The 24,929-nt window shown below is 40.1% G+C and overlaps 1 protein-coding gene across 3 annotated transcripts in view; it reads right to left on the bottom strand.

Moving 5' to 3' along the window:
* LOC125467209 (inactive phospholipase C-like protein 2) overlaps nucleotides 1-23,906 on the bottom strand; it is a 289,707-nt gene extending 265,801 nt beyond the window's left edge. For all 3 annotated transcript variants that reach the window (XM_059638241.1, XM_048562742.2, XM_059638247.1), the window contains exon 1: nucleotides 23,182-23,906. In XM_059638241.1, coding sequence (XP_059494224.1) covers nucleotides 23,182-23,430 — 249 coding nt within the window. In that variant the 5' untranslated portion in view covers nucleotides 23,431-23,906. The remainder of the gene's footprint in view (nucleotides 1-23,181) is intronic.
* Between the last annotated feature and the right edge of the window lie 1,023 nt (nucleotides 23,907-24,929).

The raw sequence follows: 24,929 nt of genomic DNA, 5'->3' as shown, positions 1-24,929 counted from the left end.
CTTAATTCAGATACCCAGATAACGTCCTGGGGACCTGGGTTCAAATCCCAGCACAGCATATAGGAGAATTCAAATTCAGTTTTAAAAAATCCTGGAATTATGAATCTAATGATGATGACCATTTGTTAGGAAAACCCCATCTGGTTCACTAATGCCCTTTAGGGAAGGAAGCTGCAGTCCTTACCGGGGCCTGACCTACATGTGATCCCAGACCCACAGCAATGTGGTTGACTCTGAACTGCAGTCTGGGAAATTAGGAATGGACAATACATGCTGCTTGATCAGTGATGCCCTCATCCTGTAAATAATTTTTTAAAATGGAAAGAATCCCTTAATCAACCACTTAGGTGACTCAACTGGTGCTGAACAGGTAGGCCATCTGTAACCTTTTCTGCCACTGGCAGTGAGAAAAGACAGAGCACATCACTCATTTCTCTTCGTCGCCATTTTTCCAGTCATCTGCCAAAGCCATCTCAAAAGCCCCACAGTTCCAGTTTTCACTTCTGTGGATTACCAGCAGAATAACAACATTGAATTATCAGAGCTTTGGAAATTTTTAATCAACAGAAGATTTTTCTCCCCCTTACCCATTATAGTAATTTCCTACATGGCTTTTTTTTTCCCACTGGGACATCTTTGACAAATGAAAACTAGTATTATGAATGGGTGCAGCTTTTCAAATTTTAAATTTAAATAAAGATATCACGACAAGATAAAATTACAGAAATATTATATGTCCTCAGTTGTTGATGCTTTCTATGGGAATGTTGCTTGATTGTTTCAACAACATATTTGGATTTAGGTGAACCATAAAGCATGAGAATGTAAGAATATAACAAATAGAAGCATGAGTAGGCCAATCAAACCCTCAGGTGTGCCCAACATTCTATAAGGTCACGGATGATCTGCTCCAAGCTTCAGAACACATTGTTTATGCCAGCTCATCATAGAATCCCTACTGTGCATAAGGAGGCTGTTCAGCCCATCAGGTCCACACCAACTGTCCGAAGAACATACCACCCAGACCCACCCCACTACCCTATTCCTGTAACCTTGCATTTCCCAAAGCTAATCCATGTTGCCTGCATCTCCCTTGTCACTATGGGAAATTTAGCATGGCCAATCCACCTAACCAGCACATCTTTAGACTATGGGAGGAAACTGAAGCACCTGGAGTTAACCCACATAGATACCAGGAGAATGTGCAAACTCCACAAAGACAGTCACCCAAAGCTGGAATCAAACCTGGGTCCCTAGCACCCAGAGGCAGCAATGTTAACCACTGAGTCACCATGCCACTCTAGATTTTCTGATGAAGAGTCCAGGCCCAAAACATCAGCTTTCCTGCTCCTACTATGCTTTCTGGCCTGCTGTGTTCCTCCAGCTCCACACTGTGTTATCTCTGACTCCAGCATCGGCAGTTCTTATTATCATACAGCCTCAAATCACGCGCTTTGCTCTGCTTTTAACTTTAACTCTGCTCTTCTCCACAGTTGCTGCCTAAATTGTTGAGTAACTGCAGCATTTTCCGTTTTTATTGTCATCACGGTCATTTTTCTTCTATAATATTGATGTTTTTACAGAAAAATAGATTGCACAAAAAACACTAAACTGTTTGGGTGTAAAGACTAAAGATTGTTTGGCGTAGAAGCCATGACATCTTTCAATGGCAATGTGTTAAATACCTTCTGAAAAGAAAGAATTGTAGAAATACTCCTACGTGAAAACATGTTAGGAAATCAATGTAATGTTGCATTAAAGTGCTAAGCTTGGTAAAATTAGCAATAATAGCACATCCTAGTCCTTAACATACTTGATTTCACACAGTCAAGTTCTGTAATATCTAATCACTATAATGAAGTCAATTATTAAACACATGGTGGAAACATATTTTTAATTCACCAAATCGTCCTGTGTTGAATGTGATGCTCAAATGAGCTTCTGACCACATATCCACATCATCAATAAATTGGCCTCCTTCATCCTTCATAACATCATTCTGCTTCAGTTTATTCACTGCTCAAGCTCTGGTGTTCACTTGTTAGGTCTGGACTTAGCTAGTCTAATTCTCTACTGGGCTGGCTGCCGATCTTCCACTCTCAAAAACTTGAGGTCCTTCCAAACTCTTATAACCATATTACAACTCACTACATGTCTTTGTTTACCTGTTACCCATGTGTTCGCTAAACTACACTGGCTCCCGGTCAAGTAAAGCCTCAATTTTAAAAATCTCATCCTTATTTTAAATTATTCAATGGTCTCACCTCCCCCTAACTCAGTAATGACATCTATCTCTAAAAATGCCTAAGAACTTTATGCTCCTCCAATTCTAACCTCTATGTATATACCCCAGTTCAACCACTTCACCATTTGTAAGTATGCTTTCAGATTCCAAACGATGGAATTTCAATAGACAATAGATAATAGGTGCAGGAGTAGGCCATTCGGCCCTTCGAGCCAGCACCACCATTCATTATGATCATGGCTGATCATCCACAATCAGTATCCTGTTCCTGTCTAATCCCCATAACCCTTGATTCCACTATCTGTAAGAGCTAATTTCCTCCCTAAACCTTTCAGTCTCTTTACTTATTTCCCAATACCACTGAGAAACTTCTTTAAATCTACGTCTTTAACCTAGTTTTTTGCCATTGGTCCAATTTTTTTTAACTTGGCATCAATATTTGTTTCATTACACCCTAACAAACCATTGCATGTTTTACTACATCGAGGGTTATCAGTAAAATATTGCATAATGAAGCAGAAAGATTTAAACTTGCATTTTCCTCTTGTTAACAGCGCAGTGACATGCTTCAGTGAAACTTCGTACATGTTTTAACCCTATTAAAGTCCCAGTCTATTTTCTGGAGTTGATCCCAGGTTGTGGAAAAGGATGTCAATGGATATCCGTCATGAAGATGTGGCTCACTGTTGCAAGTCTAAAAACTTTCTTTATTGATTCAAGGGATGTGGGCTTCAATGGCTGGGCTGGTATTTATTGCTCATCACTGGATGCCCTTGACAAGGTGGTGGTGAGCTGCCTTCTTGAACCACTGCAATCCATGTGCTGCAGATATAACCACAATGCCATTAGGGAGGGAATTCCAGGATTTTGACTCAGTGACTCTGAATAAATGTTGGTATATTTCCAAGTCAGGATCATTAGTAGTTTGGAGGGCAACTTGCAGGTGACAGCATTCAATATATTTGCTATCCTTGTCACAGAGTCATATTGTCATTGCTCTTCTAGGTAATAGTATTCGTGGGTTTAAAAAGGGTCTTGTCTAAGGCGTCATGGTGAATTTCCACAGTTCATTTTGTACATGGCATAACTGTTGCTACAGAGTGTCAGTAATGGAGGGAATTAACGTTTGTGGATGTGGTGCCAGTTAAACAGGTCGCTTCATCCTGGATGGTGTCAAACTCCTGAGTGTTGTTGGAGCTGCATTCATCCATCATCTTCCTGACTTGTGCAATGTAGATGGTGAACTGATTTTGGAGATTCAGGACTTAAGTTATGCACTGCAGGACTTCCTAGCCTCTAATCTTCTCTTGTAGCTAGTCCAGTTCAGCTTCTGGTTAACGGTAACCCCCAGCCTCTTGAAAGTGGGGAAATCCAGTACTAGTTAAGACATTGAATGTCAAGGGCCTATAGTTAGATGGTATTTTGTGAAAAATAGTCATTGCTTGGCATTTGCGTGGCATGAATGTTACTTGCCACTTGTCCAAGCCTGGTTACCATCTAAGTCTTGTTGCATTTATACATAAACTGCTTCAGTATCTGAAAAGTCACAAATGATGCTGAACACTGTTCAACCATCAGTGAACATCCTCACTTCTGACTTTATGATGGAAAGAAGGTCATTGATGGAGCAGTTGAAAATGGTTGGGCCTAGGACACTCTCGACGAATTCCTGCAGAGATGCCCTGGAGCTAAGATGATGACTTCCAACAACTGTTATCATCATTTGTACCAGGTATGAATCTGAGCAGTGGACAGGTTTCCCCCAGTTCCCACTGATTCCAGTTTTACAAGGATTCTACGATGCCACAGTCAGTCAAATGAGGTCTCAAGGTCAGGGACTGTCACTCTCACATCAACTCTGGAATTCAGCTCTTTTGTCCATGGTCATCTCATTGGCTGTAATGAGGTCAGGAGCTGAGTGGCACCGGCAGAACCCAAACTGTGTGTCAGTAAGCCAGTTATTACTCAGCAAGTGCTGCTTGATGGCACTCTGTTGACAACTTCCAACACTTTACAAATGATCGAGAGTAAACAGATGGGGCAGGAATTGGCCAGGTTGCAATTGCCCTGCTTTTTCTTACAGGACATACCTGTTCAATTTCCCACATTGTCAGGTAGAGGCCAATATCACAGCTGTATGGAACAACTAAGGTGTGGCTTGTTCTGCACCGTCAGGACGACCACCAGAATGTTGTCAGTGTCCATAGCCTCTAGCTGTTTCTTGCTATCACATGGAGTGATTCAAATTGGGAATTTCCATTGGGAAATTAGGGCGGCACGGTGGCTCAGTGTTTAGCACTGCAGCCTCACAGCGCCAGAGGCCCGGGTTTGATTCCAGCCTCGGATGGCTGTCTGTGCGGAGTTTGTACATTCTCCCCGTGTCTGCATGGGTTTCCTCCGAGTGCTCCGGTTTCCTCCCACAGTCCAAAGATGTGCAGGCTAGGTGGATCAGCCATGCTAAATTGCCCGTAGTGTTTAGGGGGATGGGTCTGGGTGGGATGCTTCAAGGGGCAGTGTGGACTTGTTGGGCCAAAGGGCCTATTTCCACACTGTAGGGAATGGAATCTAATCTAATCAAATTGGCTGAGATGGCACTGCTGGCAATGTTGTAGTGACAGCATGCAGCAAGAACTGAGGAGTGATTAAACTAATAAGGAATTGCTTAAGAGGAGGACTGGGAATAAAAATAGGTCTGTACTATACCTGAAGCTTAAAATATCATGTTCACGAATTGTACTTGTTTTGGTCAATACAGTAAACTATCTACTAGCTACATGTCACTAATTGAGAAGCCAGAGCGGCCAATTATATTTTGAACTAGTAAGTAAAAAATCAGTGAAATATGCCATTGTTGGGTAGATGATGGTCACAAGGTCTATGGATCTATATTTTAGTATTTCTATATTTCTACTGGTAAATTGGTAAAAGGAAAATCAGTATTAGCATGTGTTTCTCCAGTGAAAGTGTTTTACTTCCTTAGTCAATGATCAAGTTTGTTAAGTAAGTATGTAAATGTGAAGTATATTTACTGGTTTTACTTTAGTTTATGTAAGGTACTTTAATTACAAATTTCAATAGTAAAATATGGTTAACTGTTTCTATTCTGAAGAAGAGTCAAATTCATGGGCTGCAGTGGTCCAAGAAGTGAGCTAACCACCACCTCCTCAGGGACAACAAGGGATGGGCAATAAGTACTGACCAGCCAGAGATGCCCATGTCCCGTAAGTGAATAAAGAAAACTTAAACATAAAATTTAATTCTGCTAGACCAGTCGAGTATTTCCCCCAGTTCTTATTGGTTACTTTAGATTTCCAGAGTCTGCAATATGTTGTTTTTCTTTTTATTACTACTTACCAGGCATGTTTTCAATGGAGAGGGGGAGGCACCTGAAATACCTTGGGCAGCCAGCATGCCCTTTTCCCACCCAAACTCTTCCCACCAACTTGTCCACCAGAATATAGGGCATGGGTAAGACCTTATTAAGCTGCTCACATTTCAGCCTATTGAGAATCTAAAGTAGCCAATTAATACCCGTTTAAGACCCCCAATCCACCGCCATTGCCCTAAAATACTGGCTAATGGCAGACAGGAGAAAGTGGAAACAGTTTTTTTTCCATTTTGTTGGGGCAAGGGACATAATTTAGGGTGTCCCCTGAGCGTTTTGGGGGGAACGTCCTTCAAAGATATTTTGTTCCTCAGCACCAAGCCTCCAAAGTGCACCTCAATCCACCTCAACTACCTTCTCTAGGCTCCCTGTGCCCTGCCCGTAATATACTCTCCAGGATCCACATTATTTACTTTCTGGGTCTCTTTGCAGTCTTTGCAGTGTCTACTCCTGATTTCTGGAACTGCTGGGACTGCTACAGCCATCACCAAATCAGACTGCCATGATGTAGAGATGCTGATGTTAGACTGGGGTGGACAAAATCAGAAGTCGCACGACAACAAGTTATAGCCCCAGAGACAACAGGAACTGCGATGCTGAAGAATCTGAGATAACAAGGTGCACAGCTGGATGAACACAGCAGGCCAAGCAGCACCAGAGGAGCAGGAAGGCTGATGTTTCAGGCCATTTCTGAAGTGTTTAGGCCCGCTGTGTTCATCCAGCTCTGCACTTTTTTATACCAGGTTATAGTCCAACAGGTTTGTTTAAAATCACAAACTTTTGGAATGCTGCTCCCTCATCAGGTGAAGGTGAATCAGTTTGGCCAGCAACTCTGAAGGGTGGGTTTTCCTCCAAGTGAGGAGCCATTAAAGCTGCGCAAAGTGCCTTCTATGGAACAACTTCATTAAAAGTCAGTCAGAACAGAAAAAGTTGGTCCTGAAGAGAAAGGTGAGCATTACACCTTCCTGTAAAATTCACCCATTAAGTTTGAATCCTCTCCTTTTATACAAGATTTTCGGGAGGGGCATCACCCAAAGTGAGTATGTGTGAGAGCCAACTCAGTTTACAGTTAAAACATCATTATGACATATGATCAAATACGTGACACTCTGACATAGGAAAGGAATGTTGCTTAGTCAGAAATTTCAGGTAATAAGTTAAACCAAGCTCCTGTCTGCTTTCTCAGGTCAGGCATAAAAGATCCAGTGACATTGTTTCAAAGAAAATCATGGAAGTTATCTCAGCATTCTAGCCAATATTTATGCCTCAATCAACATCACAAAAAAAAATTATCTGGTCGTTATCGCATTGTTGCTTGTTGGAACTTGTTGCATTAAATTGGCTGTCTCGTTCTGACTCAACAACAGTGATTACGTTAAAGTACGTAATTGACCGTAATGCTTTGAGATTCCCTCTGGTATTGAAAGGAACTGTACAAATGTAAACCTTTCTTTCACTTGTGACAAACAAAGCAAGATAGCACTTATTTTTCCACATATACAAATTACTTTAATCATTTTCCAGTATCATACACAAAGACAGTAAGATTGGTCTAAAACAGTTCCTGTACTCTGGAATGTATTGGTGAAAAAGTAAATTATTTAATATATAAATATTCATTACACTTTGTTCAATAAGGCTATAGTGTTTTTAACAGCTGATAGACCTATCGTAAATATTGTTCTCATTTAAATTTATTTAGAAAACGTCAAGTAGTGAGAACCATAATAGCAGGTCATTAATTACTGCCAAATTAACGATTAGCAATGGCAATTATTACAAGAATCAACATTTGTCTGGCAATACACCAAGATTTTACAGCTGTTAATTCAATCAACAGTCAAATTCTTTTGAAGTAATTCAGAATGGCAATCGATATGAGGCTTGTTACTCTAACCTTCACAATCTATTGCTTTTACTGATGTGGAAAACAAATATAAGCCATACCCGATTCTCCTGAAAAAAGAGATTTTTCCTGATAGCTACAATACTGTCCAACTCCAAAATCCTGACTTCACAAAGATATGTATCTTTTTCCTGTTTTAATCACATAAATATATATAATAGTTCATATATTAAAACTTCGGAACTCAAATAATCGTGTAATAGTATTAAAATTAAAGTTGTTGTATATTATATATACAGCGTGATTTCAAGTGCCTGAATTTTGCATGTAGACATTGAGCACTCTCTTTGACACACATTGCAATGTCATCATTGCAACTGTTAGGCAGTATTTTCAATGTATTATCTAGGAGTAAACTTTCAATGCTCACTGACTGCCCATTATAGAAATCACCCAATTTTTACCTAGAATAATTTCACTAGAGATCAAAAATCAATTATTTTCTATAACAGTAAGATGATCTGCAACACTTACTTTTTGCCCCAGTGCCAAATTAGGAATTATTTTTCATGATACACATGCCATCCATGTTCATATCAGAATCCAAAGCTGTTCCAGGTGCACTTCAGTACTTTACACCAATGCTGACTAAAAATTCAACAAAGATTTGTATCCTTAGCTCATTTTCTAAGGCAAGAGGCCATGAGTTCAAGGCGCATCACAGGAATCTGAACCATGGAAGCTTACAGCACAGGAGACCCTTCAATTCTTCACATCCATTGTGCACTTTTAATTAGCAGCTCGCTGTTAACACACAGGCATACAGGCACAATGCCCAGGGGCTTCGGCTCCAACAATATGAAACTCGTCACTGCAGAAAAAACTGCATTCACTAAATCAATTTAATTTAAATATGGTATAATTCTTAGGATTCATTACTGACACAATGTATACCCAGTCGAAAGACATTTTTCCTGCACTTTGGTGCCTTAATGGAAATGGGTGGAGTTAAAGTAGTTATGGAGCAAACACGAATATGCTTGCCCAAGAATTCTTAATCAGTTCAGTTCACCACCTTGCTCTCTTTATAGCTGTGCTTCTTATTCTGCTTCAAATAATTAGGTAAATTATCTTCACAAAATGCAATAATTTCTGCTTCAACTACTTCTTAGTGGCAAATCATTCCATGTGGCCAAAAGACTGGTGTGTAAAAATCTCCCCAGTTATTCCGCAGTCATAAGAAAGAGAGGAATGAGGAGATACCATCAAAACTTATTATAATTTTAAAACCTTCATTACTTCTCCTCAGTCTTCTCTGCTCCAGTGAAAATTGTCTCTGTTTCTCATGACTCTCAGTTATAGTTTCCATCACTATCATTATCCCAGTGCATCCACTACCATTTTCACCATATCTTTAGCATCCATTTTGCAGTGGGTCACCCAAACCAGCACATATTGCTTTTAGCTATGGCCTTACTAAAGTTATGTGTATATACATCATATTAATTAAGCATGTAATCTATGTTAACAATTCAGTACAGTAGAGAAGGAGTATCACCACAGGACCATCTTTTGCATGAGACATTAAACTGAGTCCTTGTCTGCAAGTTCTTAGGGACATGAAGTAGCCCATGAAAAAAGAGCATGGTAGTTCTCCCAGTGTGCTGGTCAACATTTATTCCTAAAAGAAAGCCTCCAAACAAATTAGATGGTCATCTGAAAGTCTTCAGAGTCATCAGGAAGGCATGAATAGTATTATTCAAAGACAAGTTTATTTTCTTTCCTTATGTTTTGAAAAACTCTGTAGTCTATCTGTTCTGTGGTCTGTAGATCACTTGCTAAACTTGGCTTGCTTAAGCGTACTGTAGAGATCGCAACTTTTTTTTTCCTCTGATTTTGGATTGTGGACCTAAATGGGAAAAATGCTGCTTTAAACCAAGGACTGTAAAAGGAGTTGATGCACTTTTAAAAACAACTGACTGGAACCCATCATAAGCTATGTTTGCTTAATGCTTTATTCAAGGGTTGAGAGAAGATACCAGAGCTAGCATCATTCAGAGACAAATTGCTGATTGTTTTGTTTGCGATCAGGATCAGTTGTGGTGACCAAGAATCATCAACATCACAACCACTCTCTGATTGGATCCTGGGCAGGAGGATAGTTTGTGTGTAAACGGGAACAACAGCAGAAGTCACCAGACTGCAGAGGAGACAAGATTACATTTTCCTCTCTGTTTTTGTCTCTTTGCAATGAAGAAATCAAGAACTGGAAGACAGATATGCTATACTGCCAATTTCTATAAGCTGTTCACTCTAACAGTGACTGATTAATGAGCAATCAATGTGCCAACCATCCTGTGTCTTCAGTAAAGAATGAAAGAATCTAGAAGTAAGGAGTTCAAAGATCAAAAGGACTTGGAAGAAGCAAAAGATACACCACGTTAAATCCCGTGGACTGATGTTATTGAACAGTGCTTAGCAGTAATTTCTTCTCCATCCATAGCATCTATTTGTGTCTGTGCCTTTTTGGATGTGTGTGTAAGGGTTTAGGAATTGGGTTGAAATGTATGTTAGCAGAGTCATAGTTTGATAAATCAGATTCTTGTTTTCCTGCGATTAGAATTGACTTATCTATAATGAACAGTAGTTCATGCTGAGTGTACAAAGCTGGTCCATGGTCCTTTGGACAGATAAATTGGGGACTTTGAGTAATATTATTAAATCTTTAACTGTTACGACACCCAAGATTAATGGGACTTGGTTATCAACATACTTTATCAAATGGGTTATGACAATATTTGGCGATGGGAAATGGGTTGTTCAAGGGTGGTTGAACTCCTTTCTGTGAGCTTTGGAGTCTGCCCTGCTAAAGTTATAGAACATGAAATTTGCTTTGAATTTAGTCCATCAAAACATCTGAGAAACTGTCAGATTTGTTTTTGTAAAATTAAACTTTTTTGGTCAGTATATCAACTGAACTATTTGTCATGCTGGAAGTTGGAAAAGTTAACACATCGCATTGGCTTAATCAGCAAGGAGCTAGCAACAAGTTAATATCTTATTTGAACTAGATGGCTGAGAGAATATGCTTATTTGGAATCTATTTTATTTTGTCATGAGTTACTGAAATGCACTTCCACTTTCCCAGAACAATTTCTTCCGGTTCAGATATACATCCATACTGAATGATCATATTGGATTGCAATCAGGTTTAAGATTCATAATCCAAATCAAGATTGCATAATATACAGCCCAGCACCCTTTGGAATACAAATCAAAAACAGGATACTCAGTCACAGTCACAATAGCTCACTGCAACCATACAGAGTACTGAAAGCCATGCACAGTATTATGAGCTGGCTTGCTAACTGTAATGTACTTCCTTTGGCTTTGGTATCAAGCTACAGAAAAAAAATATCTAAACAGGTAATGTTCAAGCTAAAGAGAAGTTGCTACAGAGTAAAACCACATCCTCCTCAGAACAGCCAGAACTGGATGATGCAACTTATCCAGATTTGAGCACAGGTTTTTTATAGGCTTCTTCAAATTACTGACTGATCCAATTGGATCCAATCTTATTTTAAAAAGATTAAACTCTTGCACCATGTAATTTCTTTCAACAATGCAAATTAATCAACAGTAATTAAACTTGCTGAAATAAAATTAAATTTCCATTTACTTTAAATATTTTGGAAAAACAAGTAATTAACTTGATGTCACAGCTAAGTACAACCTTAAAGCTCATAGCTTCAAGTGTAAGGCATGTCCACTAGCTTCCGGTCCAGTATGGAGATACTGATAGCTATCAGCTGTTGCTGCAGAACTCATCTGCAAAGCAAGTTCTGAACAGGAAATTGAAGAAACCCTCGGGAACTGATGATCTGAACAGCAACCAAGCAAACATTTCAACAATAACTCAATGCATTGTACAAAACAAAGTGTAACTGTTAAGTCGAGTTCCAGTATAAACAAATACAGTAATTATTACATTTATGTAGCACATTTTAACATAGTAAAACATCCCATGGCACGATAGTGCCAAAAATCATCTGGTACCAAGTCACATAGAGATTTCAAGTAAGACAGCCAAAAGACTGGTCAGAGGTGGGTCTCAAATTGCTCCTTAAATGAGCAAAGAGAGATAATGAGCTGGAGAGATTTCGAAAAGAAATTTCAAAGTTTAGGGCTTTGGCAGATGAAGGCACATCCAGCACCAATTCTGGTCAGCAAGAACTGGAGTGATGGATGTACAGAATTTGATACAAGTTTAGACTGAGGCAGGGTACAACAGAGTGCTGTTACAAAGGTCGAAAAGAAAAAGGCAATCTTAGTAAAGATGCAGTTAACAGTGTAAAGACTTGCAAACCGGCAAAAAAAGTTTATAATTGGTTAGTACATTTTGGGTGCTGCTGATTGAGACAGGAATGTTGACAAGACCAGAATAACTCCATGTACTTCTTAAAATAGTGATACTGGAATTTTACATCCACCTAGATATCCAGGCTGAGCCTCAGTTTTATATCTTCACTAAAGACATTGCAACCAATATGTATTAAGGCAGTGGTATCAGCCTAAATGATGTCATCCTATGGTAGGCCTTGAGCTCACGTGTGGGAAAAATTTAGCGTATGTTGCACCAATGCATTCTCCAAAAATCTAGACAATTTTGATTCTCATAAGACCATAATGGAAGAGTAATGGGTATCGCCTTCACAAGGTGTAAAATTTGATCATATAATGGCCAGTTGAAGCCAAGAATAGCTTACTTTCAAGTCTGAAATACCATTCTTAGCATTTTAGATATTTATCAGTAGGCCGCAAAGTAATGGCAAAGATGTTTAATGACTTCCCAAGAAAAGAAACTAAAGAGTCAGCAATTCCCTTCAGACATACGCTTCACAAAGAAGATCTGCCACTTACAATGAATTTCGAACATACGATAAAAGTTTTTGAATTCTTTACAATTAGTATCCAGGAGGCCACACAGCATGTTTTGCATCCCTAGCCTGAACCTGAAACTGTGGCTTCATGTGAAACCACTTAAGAAAAATATAATTGCTGTAGTTGTCATTCACAGTTATTTTGAGAAATACATAACAATATAAATAACTTTAATGTTTGCTGTGTTTAATATTAATCAAAGGCAATTCTTTCAAGTTTCCTTTTTGCTCAAAGACAAACTAGTCCCCAACACCAGAGAAAGAGAAGGCAATGACAGTGAGCAGACCCCCAACCTCCAAGATTTTGCCTATTACGAGAAGGAAGCTCTGCAAATTCTGTAGACTAATGTCATACAAAGTGTTGGTGTGAAGGGAATAGATGAAGCAGTATTAGCCTAAACATACATTTCTAATTTACATCTTTCTCATCCTACAATGCCATTAGTGAACATGATTGGATCTGCAAATCTCATCCTCATCCTTTTAAAGTAGGGTTGCTTGTACAGCATTAAAGAACTGTGCAGGTACTGGAAAACAGTATGTTACAGGTGGCAGTGCAATTAAAAGTGTCAACAAACCACATGCGCAGTACCATGCTGATCCCTTTACTAACACTGCCTTGCAACCTGCAACATGTCATAGAGATTCTGGTTGTCAGCAGTCCCACTGTGCATCCCCTTCAAAATCTTCAGGATTTCATTGACGATTAGTTAAATGAATGGTGTGTGAATTTATCTAGTTTACTAAGGACCTTTAGGGAAGAAAATCTGTTGTCCTTATTTGGTCTGGCCTAGAAAAACTCCAGACCCAAAACAACGTGACAGATCCTTGACTATCATCAACGCAATGAGGGCTGGAATGCTGGCCAGCTGGTAACGCCCACATCTCATGTATAGATAAAAAGAATTTCAATCGTAAGGAATAACAGCGCTTTGAGAACAGTTTTGCAAGATAATACTAACTTCTGGTGAAGTCCCAATCTTGAAAGGAATGTGGGATGGTGAATTAGACAGAGATCAGCCTGACAAATCTCTTAACTACCCAGGGATTAAAGTTAAATGCCATTAGATCAGGAATCAGATGTAGCAGTCATATTGATACCCTAGATAATAAAGTGTGAAGCTGGATGAACACAGCAGGTCAAGCAGCATCTCAGGAGCACAAAAGCTGACGTTTCGGGCCTAGACCCTTCATCAGAGAGGCTCAGGGAATCTCTCTCCATCTTCGGTCCGCCTCCCCCTCTCTCCCTATTTATTCCAGTTCCCTCCCCCCATCCCCCTCTCTGATTAAGGGTCTAGGCCCGAAACGTCAGCTTTTGTGCTCCTGAGATGCTGCTTGGCCTGCTGTGTTCATCCAGCTTCATACTTTATTATCTTGGATTCTCCAACATCTGCAGTTCCCATTATCTCTATATTGATACCCTAACTCAATTGTCTGATCAAGTGAAGGTCTGATTTGAAACTTCACTTAATTAACAGGAATTTGTTGATGGATTTGAAGCTTTAACATCTGTGTCTATACTTGTTCAATATTTCTCTTTTCAAAGACAAAGTAGTTCAATTACTCAAATGCAAATGAATGCACCCAGTCTTACAATCAAAAAGATCATCAGCTGAATTTTACAAGCATTACGCAAAGGAATGGAAGAGTAGAGGTAAAATGCTAGGGGAAAGCATAAGGAAAAGAAATGGATGTCTTTGCACCTCCTTAGCAATGCAAACTGCCTGATGCATTGCCAACTGTAGCAGTTAAATGTTCAATTAATGCAGATCACCTGCCCTCGCTTTTGTCTGCCATTTTACCACTGTCAGAAGAGACTAATGTCATAAGTGGAGGCTGCCAAATCATCTGTGACAGCTGTTGTATAGATTCCACTTTGGGATGGGAGGTGGGGGACGCTGTGTGTGTGTGTGTGTGTGTGTGTGTGTGTGTGTGTGTGTGTGTGTGTGTGTGTGTGTGTGTGTGTGTGTGTGTGTGTGTTGCGCGCACCTGTGCAAGCGTGTGCACACATACGCATATGCGTTTGCTTCCTTTAATGGCTGCCTAATGATCCACCATGAGACTCCTGGAAACAACAGCCATGCTGGCTGCTAAAGCACTGTCACCAAATGGTGCTCCCAGCCATAATGGCCCCACCATCCTTCCTCACAAATCAACTCATCTGAGGGCACCTCACCATGGAGGTGCTCTTTACCCTCCTATCACCTAGGCAGCGACCATATCTGTGGTACAACAGCCAAAGCAACTGAGCTATTAACCCTTTGATTAGATCAGCTGCTGTAGAAAGCAGGTCACTCTCCCTTATCGGATACCTAACGTCCAATAAAATGCTCCCTCACCAAGGTTCCAGTGAAGTCTGCATGAGATTGGGTCATGTTTACAAACTGAATGGTGAACGTCTAACGTCACGAGTGAATGCTGTCATTTTGTAATTACTTTACCTTGAGTAAAATAAAAAAAGTTGAATTCAACTAATTTTTTTTATTGTTCGCAGAGTGCCTACAGTGTGGAAACCGGCCATTCAGCCCAATAAGTCCACACTGTCCCTCCAAGAAGCATCCCACCCAGACCCATTCCCTTACCCCTGCATTTCCCATGTCTAAACTACCTTGGACACTATGGACAATTTAGCATGGCCAATTTACCTATCCTGCACATCACTGGACTGCAGGAGGCAACTGCAGCACACCCACGCAGACATGGGGAGAATGTGCAAACTCCACACAGACAGTCACCCGAGGCTGGAATCAAACCTGGGTCCCTGGTGCTGTGAGGCAGCAGTGCTAACCACTGAGCCACCGTGCTCATCAACTTTGTTGTTTAAAAATCGTACCAAGTTTGCAGCATGGCTCTGACCAATGACATAATTAAATATGAATAATATTTCAAACCAGCTAATCCTTTAGAAAATTCTTTAACTTGTGCAATAGGAAGAGTACACAGTTTCCTTTTTATTGTAACTTCTGCATACTGTCACCATAAATTCTTCTAAAAGCATGTTTTTACATCAGAAACTACAAAATGCTGATACTAAACTTATCCTCACAATCTAAAAAGTACAGGGTAGGTTTTCCTGTAAGGGGCAGCAAATTAAAAGGTTACCAGTATGCAATTAATCCTATCCAATCCAAGGCCTAGCAACCCAGCAACACCACTATTAGTGGTAGAGCCACTGTAACTGATGTTACATGATGAAGGAGATAATGTCCACATGACCAGGTACCATGAAAGATGAAGTTACTTTATGGAGATAAAAATAAAGGCACCAGGGAATCATGCCCAAATCTTCAGATGTGGCCACCCTCTACCAGAATGCCAATGAAGGACTAACACAAGTCACGGAGCATGGAGCAGCTACAGGCAGCGCCTCTCCCCTTCCCTGCTACTCACCGGGAAAACACCTTTGGGCTGTCAGTTGTTTCTTAATTTGTATAATTAGCCTCTCAGTAGGTGATTGCACTGCTGAAGTTCCCGCCTCTGTTAATAGGTCACAGTTTCAGCAGAATGCTCAATGCCTTCTACCAGCACCTTTCTAGCTTTCCCGCCTTCCAAGTTGCCTCCATAGCCCTGGCAACATCCAACCAAAGGCACTTATTTTGCAGACAACGTCTTCTAATATTCTACATTCCAGAGGCTAGACAACCTTTACACATTTGGTCACAGCCAATAACATTTAAAGGAGATGACATTTGTAGATATACAGACGGCAATCACCAACGAAGGCTCACTCAAGTATACACACCATTACAGCAAACCTAAGATCTATGTGTTGCGCCATAATTTATGATGAATCCACAAAAATTTGTCAGCAAAAAATGATTGACCACCATGATTTTGCATAGTGACTGATGAATTATTTGTAGCTATTGTTGCAGAAATGATGTTTTCTTGGCAAACAAGAAAATCATTTTCATAGTTCTGCGGCATGACCTTATTGGTCACCCATAATTAATCCTGATTGTCTTAAAATGCCTTTAGATATTTTCTTTGGCATGAATGAAGCTACCCTGTGATCCAATGGATTATTCAGAGCCCTTCCAAGTATGTGTCAATTTTGGGTCAGTGATAGTAATCCCAGTCTAAAGTTGGAAGGCTGTGGATTCAAGATCTACCCCAGAACGTGACCTAGATGGACACTTCTAAATCACCCTTTCAGAATGCTGTGTTTCAACTGAAGCATTAACTTAAGATCTTTCTTTCTTAGGTGAAGGAAAAGTATTCAACTTAAGTATTCCCAGAAGAATAAATGGACTTCCCTTGGCAGATAATTAGTTCTCAAACAATGTGTCCTGAAACTAATTAAATAGTTATTTGTCACTTCGCTAGCAATTGGCATGTTCTGCAAAAAACAATAATGAAGGCAAATTAGTTAGCTATGAGATGTTTTGGGACATCCTGACTGAGGTTTTGAAAGGCAATATATAAATCCAAGCATTTATTTTCTCAGGAACGTAAATAAAATAAAAATGAACTTAGACCAAGGTAACATCAAGAAAATACAAAGTTAAAATAGTTCTTTTTTTCCTGAAGGCGCTTCTCAAGATTTTCAGAAGGGATAGTTTATGCTACTCTGGGTTTTTTTTTCTTGATTTTCAGGAGTTCCTTTTACATTCGTACTAATTCCTTTATTAAATGTTGCAAAAATATTACATTCTGTATTTGTGTTGCTTTCTTTAAATTAAAGTTTCCTTTTTTAAATAATGTGGGACAAATTTTGTTGTTACTTCCTTTTAATTTAAAATGAACAAATAAGGGCCTGGCTCTTATGATCGGAAGATAGATCAATCATTGATTTTGCATAGTCCAGAGCAGTACATGAGAATAACATGAAATTCCTGACACAGTTGATTGCATAGGAATTGCCTCTGAAACTGAAATTTCCAATGAACAAGTATCTGGTATATTCCAGGAAGTCACAAATTCTGAGTCAGATACTTCGAAGTGTTTCAACTTACTCATCCGAATAGTTAGACAGAGAATGTTAGAGGAATTAAAACTCACTGTAACTCCTGGATAGCTGTAAAACTAACACCCAATTCCCACCAGCCAGCTTCCCACTGACTTGGTCCCCAGTTATACCCCTGACAAACCTCCATACCTGATTTCTCCCTCTGGCTCACCCTTGATGAGGACTCTATCGCCCCACCACAACCTGACCCCAGAATCTCCAAACTCCCAGATCTGATACACCATCCCCTACTGTGAACCAATCTCCCATACTCCATTTCCAAAAGGAAAATTCTAACTATTGGCACAAGTTAACATACTGAGAATGAATCTCAGATCTACAATCCTTTGTAAACATTAATTATGAGGGGTTCACACTCTTGAGCATTCCTTGGAATTATTTTGCAAATTTCAAGTTTCTTTCACCTTAACACTTCCGTATAAAGTGAATGCTGACAACGACGTCAGGATACTGACTTACAAAACTCCCGATGTGCAAAAGAAATAGGCCCAGACGGAAATTCTACAGCACTGAACACACCATCAGATAACAAGTTAATTCACGTAATGTTCACATTTCTGTCATTTGTTTCCAAACTAATGCACCTCCTGACATGATCATCTCTGTGTTAATGAGACATATATTGGAACTGCTCAGTACAAAAGCATTCTGGTTACATTAAAAACACATAGCATGACATAAAGGTGGTTAACCCACCAATTATACCCCTTCATGTCACACATTTTACACTGGACATTGTACACAAATATAAAAACATACTTTTAGACAGAGCTATGCTGGCTGTCAGAAATATCTGAAAGATCAGATGAAATTATAATCCAATTATAATTTACACCTAGATTTAATGAAAAAACCTTTAATTTCAAAAATGAACTTTATCTTCAAATCAAAGGTCCACAATATGGGTAAGACCTTTGCCCTATCTTATACATGAATAGTGCTTGGAGGTGCAAACTCAATGGGCCAAAGGATCTCTTCTATACTGCCTGATTCTATGATTATAGTTCATTTTTTGACAAGATACGATTATCACAAAAAATACAATCGGATCAAAGTTCAAATTTTATGTCACAATATTTACACAAAATGACCAATTTAAGAATAAAACAGTTTGCATCTTCCACTTAACACACATAATCTCAAGGAGCCTTGGAAATATGGCATCAGACTTTGAAAACCATGATTACAGTTTATTGTCAAGAACATCCTAATGACTGGGATAAAGGAATTCCTTTGTTATTGTCTGCAGTTGGTGCACTCCCAATGAGTCCATAAATTCAATCATTTTTAACCAATATATGCTCATGAGCTGAGAGGTTGATTCAAATTAATTACAGAAAAATTGAGACTAAGCCTTCAGAGGGAAACTAACCAAAGCAGATAATTTAACCAAAAAAGCATATGAAGAGAGTGCAACAAACAATGAAACCTACAATATATGGGATACTTGCCTTCATTAGCTAAGGCATAGAGATTAAGAGCAGGGAGGTTATACTAGAACTGTATAAAAAGTTGGTTTATCCACAGCGAAAATATTGTGTGCAATGTGGGAATCCACAGTATAGGAAGGATGTGATTACACTGGAGCCAATGCAGAGATGTTTAAGATTTAATTTAAAAATGACAAATACAAGGCTAGAGGCCAAGTGCTGGAAAATGGGATTAGAATAGTTTTTACTGGCGCAGACTCAACAGGGCAAAGAGCCTTTTGTATGTTACAGATCTCAATAACCCTATAATAAAAGAACAATGTTACCTCACAGCGTTCATATAAATTAAGATTTGTCCAATTCAGCAAATTAGATCATATACCATGATCTCTCAAATAACAGCCCAGTTTCATATCCGAAAAGCACTCAGAATTTTTGTACCATACTTCCCATTCACTGTGCTACCAAGAACTAAACTTAGTTCATGCTTGACATCCAAGATAATAAAATGTAAGGCTGGATGAACACAGCAGGCCAAGCAGCATCTCAGGAGCACAAAAGCTGACATTTCGGGCCTAGACCCTTCATCAGAGAGGGGGATGGGGTGAGGGTTCTGGAATAAATAGGGAGAGAGGGGGAGGCGGACCGAAGATGGAGAGAAAAGAAGATAGGTGGAGAGGAGAGTATAGGTGGGGAGGCAGGGAGGGGATAGGTCAGTCCAGGGAAGACGGACAGGTCAAGGTGGTGGGATGAGGTTAGTAGGTAGGAGATGGAGGTGCGGCTTGGGGTGGGAGGAAGGGATGGGTGAGAGGAAGAACAGGTTAGGGTGGCAGAGACAGGTTGGACTGGTTTTGGGATGCAGTGGGTGGAGGGGAAGAGCTGGGCTGGTTGTGTGGTGGAGTGGGGGGAGGGAACAAACTGGGCTGGTTTTGGGATGCGGTGGGGGAAGGGGAGATTTTGAAGCTGGTGAAGTCCACATTGATACCATTGGGCTGCAGGGTTCCCAAGCGGAATATGGGTTGCTGTTCCTGCAACCTTCGGGTGGCATCATTGTGGCACTGCAGGAGGCCCATGATGGACATGTCATCGAAAGAATGGGAGGGGGAGTGGAAATGGTTTGCGACTGGGAGGTGCAGTTGTTTATTGCCTAACCTGTTCTTCCTCTCACCCATCCCTTCCTCCCACCCCAAGCCGCACCTCCATCTCCTACCTACTAACCTCACCCCACCTCCTTGACCTGTCCGTCTTCCCTGGACTGACCTATCCCCTCCCTGCCTCCCCACCTATACTCTCCTCTCCACCTATCTTCTTTTCTCTCCATCTTCGGTCCGCCTCCCCCTCTCTCCCTATTTATTCCAGAACCCTCACCCCATCCCCCTCTCTGATGAAGGGTCTAGGCCCGAAACGTCAGCTTTTGTGCTCCTGAGATGCTGCTGGGCCTGCTGTGTTCATCCAGCCTCACATTTTATTATCTTGGATTCTCCAGCATCTGCAGTTCCCATTATCATTCATTCATGCTTGACATCAACTGTTACAGAATACAAAATAGGATCACTTGCTATTTAAGGGTGCAAGTCTGAATTTAATATGGTAACTGCATAGGACCTCACAATTTGTACCGGAAATTCAGTAAAGCCAAATGAAGCCATCCAGCATAACTTTTATTTTTGGTTACTTTGATCTATGTGTGCTACACAATAACATTGTTGCATTGTGGTCACACTTCACATGTCTGGAGAATTAATCTTGATCTGATATTGTTTTGTGTTTCCCATAGATCATTAGTCCCTGCCACTAATTTTCGAGTCTTGCTGTCGAATACTGTATCCATTATGAAAAATGATAATTTCTGTAAGTGATACATTCAACAGCCCAAGATCTTGGACAAAAAGGCCCTCATGCTATATATGTAAACTAAAAACGTGCAAGTTATTCATACCAAACAATCAAGATCACACGTCTCTTTCACCACATTTTAAGTTAGGAGATAATAGCCCAATGAACTTTAGAGTTTAGTGCTGAAGGTGACCTTCAACAAAGACTAAGAATAACCATTTTAAATAGCAGTTATTATAATATGATTATTCAAAAATATTGCTCAAAATCTGACACCAATCACACTGAATTAAAGGCAGCAATATTACAAAGAATGTCTTAAAGTTTTTAAATGGTTTTCTACAGCAGAAGCCAAATGTGCATATTTGATCAATTGATTCTTCTGATTACTAAACAAATAGCCTAATACTATAAGTCCAAAGCCACAGAGAATCCTACAAAATGACAGATCTTGTTTATTCAGCTCTCAGAGTTACAGTCCTGAACCTGAATGTTAGGAACATTATCTGACTTCTTCAGACAAACCAAATACGTGTTTTTCTTACAGCTCCCACCTCTTCTTGGATTTAGATACATTATTGTTGACATGTAATTTGTACTATTACAGGCTGTCATATTTTAACAAGTCCCAACCTCATCCCTTTGATGAATGTTGCTGTGATCATTACTCATTGTTTCAAGTCTGCGTGAGTAGTAGCTTAAAGAACTACTAATGCACCAAACATTATGTATCCACAGGTTGCATATTCAGTTTTGTAGATAAAAATAATGAAACAAAGAAAATTAATATTCCAGATTAATAATTTTTTTTGCAAGTGTTGCTTTATTTCCTGTTAAAAATGCTATTGGAACCCCAATGGCAGTGTCACATGATAATAATAATATCATGCCATCTAACAATTTTCTCACTGGGAACTCTTCCCTCTCTTGCCTTGCAGCAACTTCTGCGGCACAACTACTTGGTACCAACACATTTTCTATAGTAAAGTACTTGAAATTAGCACTATTTTAATTTAATACAGCCAGATCAGTCCAGTTAACACTGGACATACAACAAAGGTACGGTTGCTCTGAAGGATCGGGGGCATTATCCGTCCATTCCACCACTAATACAGGCATATTACACTAACATAAGGCACATATATAGGCTTTATTTTTATAAATTGCCTTTGATGTCTGCCTATGTATGCAGCAATTTCTAAGACTCTGCACAACTAGGTGATTTCTCTGGTGTACATACTGAGATTTATTGCATTTTTCTATCTTCTGCAACATCAGAATATCAAAATTGCATCGTAAACATAGCATCATAGTCATGTGATGTTTCATGTCCTGACATATAACAATGAAAGAAAGTATTGGGGCTTGCTTTCTCAAATTGCATAATAGCTTACAAAAGAATTAAAAGATCATCCATTCTGTACTACTCTTCTGTATCTTTAGGAAATAATTTGTAGAAGAATAGGACAGAGACCTCAAAATCAGACTGCTTTTGATCAAAGTTGGTTGCTGGTGGAGGGTGAAGAGGGTCAAAGGAGCAGAAGCAGGGTAAGTGGAAATTGTATTATACAGATGCTTATTTTTTCTTAATGGCACTGCCATCCATTTCTGCTGTAAAACGTAAATATTAATGCCAGAGGGTTGTAATTTTAGCACTAGTTATTACAATACCTTTATTTACCCTAAAGTGGTTTTTACTGATCAGGCTTCAGCAGGGTTGCCAGGAACATCCAAAACACAATCTCAAAACAGTTACAATAACTGATCTCCTTAAATGATTCAAAGTAGATAGCTCTACGTGACTATTCAATTTGGCTGTTCTCAATTTGATCATCACACTCGAAACTATTGTCATCCAATAATTTCATTCATGCAAGAAATATTAAAAATTATTGACCAGATTCAATTATCATAACAATGACAGGCACATAAATGCGAATACAGTGAAGTCAAATGTCAAATCCCTGGAAAATTCCAGTGGAATTTAACGCACGTATCTGCAGAATAAACTCATTACCGAAAGGGAAGTTATCATTCTCTCACACGTCGAATAATCCCATTTGACAAGCAGGCAATATAAAGAGTTAGGATTAGGGATGAAACAATAGCGTGTGTTTATCATCTTTTAAATAAATATCAGATGTATAAAGCTCAACATATGAGTGCTCGTGACAAAGTATTGAAAGTATATTAAAAAACTTTCTTTATAATGATAATTTTTCAGACCTCTTTCGATTTGTTTGTAATATATTTTAACAATTATATTACTTTCTATCGGTTATGTTTGTCTTGTACGTTTTCTTCAAAATCCAACAACTGAACCTGCAAATTTTAGCAGAGCTTATTTAAATATACAGGGCATGACTGCCGAACAATATACACGTCCCTCCACTGATCCTTTGACAATGAGTCCAGGAGTCTTCTATTTAGTCTATTTCCCGCGGAAAAGAATATCCTGTGTAAAATCTGAGGGCTGGTATTGGAACGTTGGGAAATTATCTGCATCTTATTCTATGATTTTCCAGTTTACCTTGATGATGCTGCTCCTGCGAGGGATGCCCGCTTTTCCATCCTGGGATGAGGCTGATGCTGGTGAAGGTGTGAACGTCTCAGCTCCGGGACTGGATGGCAGGGCTCCCGCCGCTGCAACAATCGGCTCCTCTCCCACACAGTCCCCGTTTGAGACTGCTTCAACTCCCTCCTTTTTGGCCGAGGAGGGCGAAGCAGAACATGAAGGCACAAGAGACGGGACACCACGTTCCGCCTTTCCTTCCGCCATGGCTTCAAAATTAAAACAACTTACAAAAAAAGAACGCCCCCTTAAAAAAAAGGTACACTTTCAACTCTTTAAATTAGAAAACCCCGATTGTCTGCGTTATGCATGGCATAAATCTTTTTTTTCAAAACTGTGAGAAAAAAACAAGATCAAAAATATGTGTTGCAAACCTCCCGCTACAATAGTAAGTGACAGTCCCTCCCGTGTACGGAACTGCTGCCACCAACCGAAACCCTTCTCAGCTCGCCAACACCAGAAAACAACATGTATCAAAAAAGCCGCAGCATTTACATTTCAGCGCCTCTGATCTTATCTCCACCAATCCATGACAGGGATGTGCCTGAGTTGCAGACAAGGAATATTGAAAGCAGCAGCACGGCGGAGTCCGGGCAAGCGCTGACAGCTCTGCTGCCGGTCTCCCCGGTGACAGGCTCGCGCTTCTCTCCGGGTGATTGACAGTCCAGGGGCCACGGCTTGGAGCCGCGGGCTGGGGAAAGGGGGCGGGGCTACGAACTGTCAATCAACTAGCCTGGCGGCTACTCCTGTCAACAAGGAAACACCTGATGGGAACAATCGATCGAGGCTCCTCCCCCCCCAGGCCCGCGCCCGCTGCGCGCGCGCTACAGCCCTCTCCCCGCCCGTCAAGGGGACCCGAGCACGGACGGTGACGCTGATTGGTCACTGTGTCACAATCGCGGGCGTTCCATCGGGCCGCTCGCTAGTGATTGGTCTATCGACTCAATGTCGGAAGAGAATCGCAGTCGAGCTGCAGTGACTCCTATTGAGCACTCGAAACTTCATTGCACAACGATAGGGGAACTGAGAATTGACACATCTATCTCTCTTCCAGCAGTAAAGTACAATTGTGTAATTTACTCTGAAGTTCAGTATCCGGCGTCAAGTTCTTGCCAGCAATAACTTGCAACGAAAGTCTTAGGTTAACAAAGGGAGTCAAATCTGGCCTTAATGCCCTCTTCCAGTCTGAATGATTAACGTGGGCGAAGGTCAATTCAAAGAAAAATCACTTGAAATAGATGCAAGTGCGAGACCATGTTCTTTGGGAACTGCGCCAACTAATCATTTGTCCCTTTCTTTGCCAAGTTAAATTCCCTTATGGCAACTCGACCCAAAACGTTAACTATTGTTTTTCTATACAGATGTTCCCAGATTTGCTGAGCTTTTCAAGCATTTTCTATTTTTGTTTATAACTTACAGCATTTGCAATTCTTTTGTTTTTTTATTTGGATTAACTGAGGTCCTGGGGATATGTGCTAAAGGGACTGAGTAGAAATGGTAAAACAAAACAGTGGAAGCAATTCTTCATAATAACAAAGTGTGAAGCTGGATGAACACAGCAGGCCAAGCAGCATCTCAGGAGCATAAAAGCTGACATTTCGTGCCTTGCCTTTGTAGGTAAGAAGCTGGTCGACAGGTGTGAAGCATTCAAGGGAGTGCTGCTGGTTTGGCCCATTCCTCAGCCCTGAACTGTGCCAACTAAGCCA

The sequence above is a fragment of the Stegostoma tigrinum genome, chromosome 2 (genome assembly GCF_030684315.1).
Source record: "Stegostoma tigrinum isolate sSteTig4 chromosome 2, sSteTig4.hap1, whole genome shotgun sequence".
NCBI classification, from domain to species: Eukaryota; Metazoa; Chordata; class Chondrichthyes; order Orectolobiformes; family Stegostomatidae; genus Stegostoma; species Stegostoma tigrinum.
This window is presented reverse-complemented; position numbering and strand designations above follow the sequence as displayed.